This window comes from Sinocyclocheilus grahami, unplaced genomic scaffold (genome assembly GCF_001515645.1).
Source record: "Sinocyclocheilus grahami isolate Dianchi unplaced genomic scaffold, SAMN03320097.WGS_v1.1 scaffold152.1, whole genome shotgun sequence".
Lineage (NCBI taxonomy): Eukaryota > Metazoa > Chordata > Actinopteri > Cypriniformes > Cyprinidae > Sinocyclocheilus > Sinocyclocheilus grahami.
In genome coordinates, this window is record NW_015505331.1 from 2,799,637 (window position 1) to 2,807,709 (window position 8,073).

The window sequence follows — 8,073 nt, forward strand, 5'->3', positions numbered from 1 at the left end:
CAAATATACCCCAGCGACTTAAGATTGGTTTTGTGGTCCAGGGTCATAAATACCATGTGATATACCCATCTGTCAGCGATGCATGTAATAGGTGCAAGCAATCACCAGCAGACCTCATTCACATGTTGTGGGAATGCACTAAATTATTTGATTATTGGACTAAAATGTTTAAAACTTTGAAAGATGCCTTAGACATAGATATCGATACAAATCCATTTTTGGCCGTTTTTGGGTTGGCAGTAGATGTTAACCTTTCAGTAACGGTCCAAAAGGCTTTAGCCTTTACTACTTTACTAGCAAGACGTCTCATCCTTTTAAAGGTCCCATGGCATGAAAATGTCACTTTATGAGGTTTTTTAACATTAATATGAGTTCCCCTAGCCGGCCTATGATCCCCCAGTGGCTAGAAATGGCGATAGGTGTAAACCGAGCCCTGGGTATCCTGCTTCGCCTTTGAGAAAATGAAAGCTCAGATGGCCCAATCTGGAATCTTCCCTTTATGTCGTCATACGGGGAAAGGTTACCTCCCCTTTCCCAGAGAATTTGGCCCGCCCATGAGAAAATGAGCTACTACAGTGCGAGGCGAGCGCAATAGTTTTTTTCCTCGAGAGACATCATGGCTTGCAAACGAGCGAAGCATTGCAGTTGCCCCGCCTCTCTCCTCCTCCTTAGCATTTAAAGCTACAGACACAGAAATAGCACGTCCTAAGGAAAGCTCATTGTGGGACTGGCTCGTAGTGGCTGAAATTCTGCACCAAGGCTGAATTTCAGGAAAGAGACTTCAGATACAGTACTAGGGACCACTTAGGCCTATATAAAAGCATCTAAAAAGAAGCATGTCATGGGACCTTTAAAGTGGAAGGACGTCTCACCCCCTTCCTTTGATACATGGCTAAAAGAAGTGTTTACTTGCATTCAATTGGAAAAAAATTGACTGTCACTCACTGGTTCGTTAAAGACCTTTGACAAGGTGTGGCGCCCCTTTTCAGATTATCTGATGGCTAACTGTCTTGATACTTAAGCTGAGCATTAATATATAAACATAACATTTTTATTTATGTTTTTTAAACAAAGCATTACATTTTTATATTATTATTATTAAAATGTATTTATTTTTTATTTTATTTTTAACCCTCTGGGTTTTTTTTTTTTTTCCCTCTGGAAAAGGGAGGGAAGTATTTAGTGGGGTAGTATTAGTAATAACATGGAAGAATAATTGTATAAAATGAATGTTGTAATTTGTTGAGTTGATATTCCATGCAGAAAATCTAATAATAAAGACATTTGAAATAAATACCATGTGATGTTGAGGGCAGATATTTGCATGAATGGATACAAGCAAATAAAGCGGGCCAATGCATGTATTAAACATTGGTTTTAAAGACTGGCAGATCTACAAGACAGAATAATGAATTCTATCCAAAGGTTGCGGCTGCCTTTTCTACCATTGACCCTCTGTAATGGAGGGAAGTGATGTTGTCGTATTCAGCTCATGATACAATTTTCATCTTGTCACCCACCTCTCTGCAACACTGCACAGCAGGATTTGTGTCCTTATTTCTCCCTTTCTCTTGGGAGTAGAATAAAGTAGATATTCATGGTTTTACACAATGGAAGTGAAATTATGGCATGTGATTGAAGCTACAGGCCTGTTTTGTTAAAATCATTTGTTTTCCCAACCAAGCTTTTAGAAGTGCATATGCATAAAATGAACTAGGGCTGGGCGATATGACGGTATATAACATTAATAGATTTTTTTTTTTTTTAATTCTTTGTCAATATTTGTCTAATTCTTAGACAATATTTGTCTTTCAAATGTAGGGAAGTTAAAGTTATAAGTTCCCAGAAAAAATAATACTCAAGTAAAGTACAGATACTCAAAAAGTGTACTTAAGTACAATACTCAAGTAAATGTACTTAGTTACTGTCCGCCTGTGGTTTTAAGTCGGTTTGAACAATCCGGATAAGTGCAAGTAAGTACCATTTTGATTAGCCGTCGTACCTACAATGACTGTGCACTGTGTAAACAATGAGTGACGTATACTCGTGAGAGATCACTTCCGGCGCTTGCGTAAACTACACCAGAGCGCGTACACACCTCACAAACCGGATGCCGTGCGCGCGCCCAAAGACAGTTGAACATAGTGGTGTATTAGAGGTAAAAATTATATAAATACTGTTCGGTTTCTGGCACAAACCGATCGTTTCGTGTCTTAGGACATCAATGTGTCGTCACGAGCCGCAGGGTTTAATTTGGATTTGTCTGTGCATGTTTTTTTTACTCTCATAGATTTTGTTACCATTGCCATGCATTATAAGACTGATAGACTGAAACGGCTGGACTTAAAAATCATCATATCTGTTCTACTGAAGAAACAAAGTCACCTACATCTGGGATGCCCTGGGGGTAAGCAGATAAACATCAAATTTTCATTTTTGGGTGAACTATCCCTTTAATCTAAATGTTGAGTCTTTTTACCAAATAAATAATTTACCAAATAAAAGGAAAAGAAAATCAAACAAGGTGAAGTAACTACTTTTCATTTCTGAAGTATTTGAGTTTATTTATTATATAAAGCCCTTTTGTCGACTTTCAGAATAACTACATATATTAATAACTATATCATAAAATATAATGCACTTCACCGTGAACTAGGTATCACGCACCTGGGAATATAACTCTGAATAATGCCCTTTTTTTCTTTGGTGCTTCTGTTTTTCTATACTCAGAAATAGAGCATTCAACAACGAATGGTTTTTAATTAGAGGTTAAAGTGCTGTTGGCATGTTTTGTTTTATACATCATTAACATGTCCACTCTTCAGCAGTTTTTGCCCCTCTTAAAAGCTTGTCTAGAAATGGTATGGTGCTCTCTGTTTTTCTCTTAATCACAGTGCATTTGTCTAAAGATTGTAGTGGAGACCAGGGGCAGTTGTAACACTAAATTTCTTCACAAACAAGCTAGACAGATGATACTTGAGTGTAGCTGTGCACAGTGATGGCAGTTAAATTGCTGGAGGTCACCAGGCCAATCTGCTGTTGGTTTATAGCAGCTGACTATGCGGTAGTATCCAGCTGTATGAAGTAGTGCTTTACTGTCTGCACTTCCTTCACTAGTCTACACATTGTGTTGATGCTCATTTCCATAAAGTTTTTTGCATTAGGAATGCATTATTGATTGATATTAGAGACTTTAAAATGTACTGTTTCATGTTATAAATAATTTTCGATTCAGTTTGGGGTATTCTTTAATGTTTATAAAAAGTCCTTTATGCATCCATCAATGCTGAATTTATTTGACCAAAATACAGTAAGAAGTTATATTGTGTTTTCTTTAGCTGATGCTGATACCGATATATTTCCTTTTGCTTGGAAACAACACCTTTCCTGTACAGAGATTATAAGCAAATTATTTTTCATTTTGGTTAGTTTTTACAAAAAATACTTTTGATAATTAAATAAACAGTGAAGTTCTTTTATAATGAGAGTACATTGAAAGCTTTGAAAATAACTATAAAGCAACTATAAAGCAATCCTTAACATTTTATTTGAATATTCAACATTTGTATATGGTCTAAAGCAAAAGAGTTGTACAAATATATTATATATTTGTGTGTGTATGTGTATATATATATATATATATATATATAATATATATTTTTTTAAGTGAATTTTTCTTGTGATGGCAAAGCTGAATTTTCAGAAGCCATTACTCCAGTCCTCAGTGTCACATGATCCTGATTTGGTGCTTAAGAAACATTTCTTATTATTATTAACATCAATGTGGAAAACCATTGTGCTGCTTAATATTTTTGTGGAAACATCTTTGATGAATAGAAAGTTGTTGACGTCTTTACTGTCACATTCTCTTGCAGTATCTACAGTATTAAAAGAGAATATGAAGTGAGTGCGTTTGAACTTCACAAAAAAGCAGTGTACTGCTTTGGGTGTGTTGTGTGCATATATTCTTTATGCATTTCACATGACAGCAAATGTGGGAGGTGGTAAAAAAATATATTATATTAGATTTCAGTGGGCAGAGCTGAATTAGCTGCTAGTTTAATGGCTTTCATGGGATTTAGCACATCTGTCAGATGTTTTTTTTTTTTGCAATGTTCAAATGAGATAGATGGATATACATTTTTTAGAACCGATACCGATTATATGCATGTTTATGTGGTCGATAACTGATATGCAGAACCGATATTTATTTATTGTTTTACTTCTGATTTTGACACAATATTAACAGCAGTACTGAACTGAACAATCATTTTTATTTACAACACTTTCAGTACTGTAATTTCACTCCCTCCTTGCAAACCAAACTAAACAACGTTATTTCTACATCAGTAAATATAGGGGTCTAAAACTGAAAGAAAGAAAAACAGATAAATAAATAAATAAAGTGCACTATCATTAAAGTGTCTTTGTTAAATAAAAGCTTTGATCAGTTAAACAAACAGGTATAACTGTTTGTTTAACTGTTTGTAACAAAAATAAAGAACATACATAAAGAAAGCATAAAACAGTATACATTGAGGAAATAAAAAACAAAACAGCAAATACATCATTTCAAATTGAGAGTCGATCTCAACTGGCATGTTATCAGGGTTATTAATAGTATTTTCGTCTGTCCTGATTATGAAATGAAATACCTGCTGACAGAGCACTGGTTTTATTTGTGCATTTACACAGAACGTATATTCAAATTGTGAACTTTCGTGGAGATAATTTCCACAGAACTGTAATTACTTGGATGCTTATTAACTAAATAAAAGTTATATAGAAAATGTTAATGTAATTTAGGCAGTCTTGAGTGAGTGGATCTTGTTAAAAGCTACAAACGGCGGCCATACTGGAGCATGCCTGAGCGTCAATCATGTGTGAATGGGACTCATGAATGGCAGCTTTACAAGAGTATAATTACATTTCATAAACAACAGAGAGAGTTAAATTAGGCTTGTTTGTTTCCAACATGCACTTATTTAAGTCTGTCTTATTTAAACTCATGTAAAGTTAGGCCTTTGGGGCATAACTTTATGGATTGCATGACTCTCGTTGAGTTTATCTCCATTTCTCAATGCCAAGCTTAAACTACATATCATTCATTTATGTAACACATCTTATTTGTGCATTATTGGCTGATATGTTAAATAAAGCATATCAATTAAAGCAAATCAAATTACTTTACCTGTGAACACTGTTGTTGACTCATCTCTCTTCAAGATGCAGTGCCATAATGGAGGTCTTGCACACAATTCTCAAAGCGCCATATATCGGTGAATCGGATAATACAGAACCTATATCGGATAATAGAAAAATGCTTAAATATTGGGGAAAATATTGGTAAAACTGATTATTGGTCGATGTATACCGTCTAGTATTCAACACTATATATGTCTGGTCTCTCATGGGTGGGGAGTTTTATTCCAGAGTGTCAGAAATGGTGTAGGCAATTACAATTATTAAAATGGCTTTCATGTAATTATCTCCAAATAAAATCTTTCTAATTTCCCTCCATCCTTAACACCCCTGTCTTATTTCTCTTCTCCGTCTCTATTGGTCTGTGTGCTATTTTATTCTTTAAAAAGAATGATAGCAGAAAGAAAAATAAAACAAACCCTCGGCCCAAGGAAGAGCATTCTCACTTTCTTCTGCACTGAGATGCATTTTAGCTCATCAGTCAAACACAAAGCAATCAGTCGCACTCTCTTCCATCGCTAATTATTTTATTATTTTCATCACAAAGCACTCAGGGAAAGCTAATGCGTTTTTAAAGTAGAAAATGGTTTGAATTGTTTTAGTGGAATTGTCTCTTTGGCACACAGTTTAAAATCAATGGGAAGCTCAGAACATTTCCAGAGGAAAAGCAGCATATTTACAAACCTGAAGCTATATTAAATGCAGACCCCGTTTAGATAAGTTTGCATTATTTTTCATTAAAAAAAAAATTAAGTACAAAGGCACACATGCAAATGATGTTCCTGGGATGTTCAAGGATCCAAAAATAGGCATTAAATTAAGATTAAAATCTGTGTGTGCTCATTTCTTACATGTTAATTGATTTCACAGGAGCCGTCAGTGATGCCCTTGCTGATTCTCTGTCATCAGTTGGTGGGACATTACCTCACTTCCTGCAAGAGCCTGAGGATGCTTACATAATCAAAAACAACCCTATCAAGCTGCGCTGCCGTGCGACCCCTGCCCTGCAGATCTTCTTCAAATGTAATGGGGAATGGGTCCATCAGAACCAACATACTTCACAAGAGTACATGGACCATAACACTGGTAAGACACATATGATCTGGCTGCTGCTGTCCACCTAATCATTTATTTTAAAGAAATATTTTATGTATGTCAATATAAGCCTGTTGGTTCATCTGTACACTTAAATCTCTTATCTGTTAGATCCTTAATGGATCTTTTTCCTCTTTGTCTCCTCTAGATTTTTTGTTCTGTATTTTGCTTTTTATAACTCATTATGAAAACACTATCTAAAAAAGCCAGGAATATATATGATAAAACAACATTTAATTGGTCAGTTTGTAAGTTTTGTCAACTGTATTCACTGTTATGTAGTCTGAGAATTTTATTCCATAAATTGCTTCAGAATTTATCTTCACACTACAGCTGGTTATTTCCCAGTTAGTCTGCATCACAGGAGAGATTTAGATGCTCATTGTGATATTCTCATGAATAAATAAAGATCATGGCTGGGGTGATTTGACATCTGTCATGATACAGTAACATTGAGATTCTTTATGGTTACTATGGCTGTTGTGTTTCAGAACTGTGATATGTTGCAGTCTTTTTACACACTTGTTTCAGTGCTTTGCACAGTTGTATTATTAGCCTGTGCAGAGTCTGGATTTGGGTGGAATATAAATAATTGTGTTCACTGACCAATGCTAAAAAAATGCCAAAAATATTAACAAAATGAATAAAAATATAACAAAAAATAACTCATATCAATTTTTTTCTTCCCCACCTACTTGTAAAGTCAGATGTTGTATTGTTTTAAGTTCTGTAACATTCCATTCATCTTTCCTTGGCAGCTTGCCAGCTGCAATGATGTCCAGCACAATTTAGGCTGAATTACAGGAACTGTCAGAGGTACACTCGACAGTGCATTGATTAGAGGATTTCAACTTCTGTATTAACAAAAAATAAAAACCTAATCCACCAGCTTCTCTGAAGCACACCATGATTAGTCCACATAGGCATTTGCCTCTCATGAAGGCTACGTGCCAGGAATAGCCTCTTAATTGCTTCTGGAAGTTCATTATTGTGTGATTGCTGTGCTGTGAAATTATTGAGGGCTTGATAATGGGAAAATGAAAAATCACAACAAATTATTTTCCCGTCAACATATGGGAAAAGTTTCAAGTTTGTTTTATTTATATAGCACATTTAAAAACAGCAAACACCCCTGGCCAAAGTGCTGAACAAACAAAGACATAGAACACAGGGCAACCCACAGATTCATACCATAAACTCACAATGAATCGAAAACCAAAGAGAAGAAATATGTTTTAAGAGATGATTTAAAATCAGTTAAAGACTGTACCAGTCAGAGAAGTTTAGGCAAACTTGCTTGTCACTATGTCACATTCTGTAGATGCATTGCCAAACCATGTGATTTGCTATGTCACAAAAATTACTTTAAAGGGGTCATATGATGCGATTTCAATTTTTCCTTTCTCTTTGGAGCGTGACAAGCTCTTGGTGCATAAAGAAGATCTGTAAAGTTGCAAAGACTAAAGTCTTAAATCCAAAGAGATATTCTTTATAAAAGTTAAGAGTCAGCCACAATTACCTAAAACGGCTCATTCTAACACGCCCCCACATACCTACGTCACTATCTGGGAAGATTTGCATAACGCCACCCAAATGTTCACGCAAAGAAAGAAGGCGTAACTTTTATTCTCGCTGTAGTATTGTTGCGGCCACCATGTCGTGAAGACGCTGTGTGCTTCGTTGTGAAAGCGAAACTACTTTGTTTGGCCTTCCAAAAGAGGACAATATCTGTTTGTCATGCCTGGAGCTGATCCGTGCTGGTTGCTGAGGAAATAC

At 35.6% G+C, this 8,073-nt stretch overlaps 1 protein-coding gene across 1 annotated transcript in view; it reads left to right on the forward strand.

The window, feature by feature from the left end:
- Window positions 1–8,073, forward strand: part of LOC107592383 (netrin receptor UNC5D-like) — a 144,931-nt gene that overhangs the window by 106,254 nt on the left and 30,604 nt on the right. Inside the window, exon 2 of the mRNA XM_016281879.1 lies at window positions 6,073–6,288. Within this exon, the coding sequence (XP_016137365.1) occupies window positions 6,073–6,288 (216 nt within the window). The remainder of the gene's footprint in view (window positions 1–6,072; window positions 6,289–8,073) is intronic.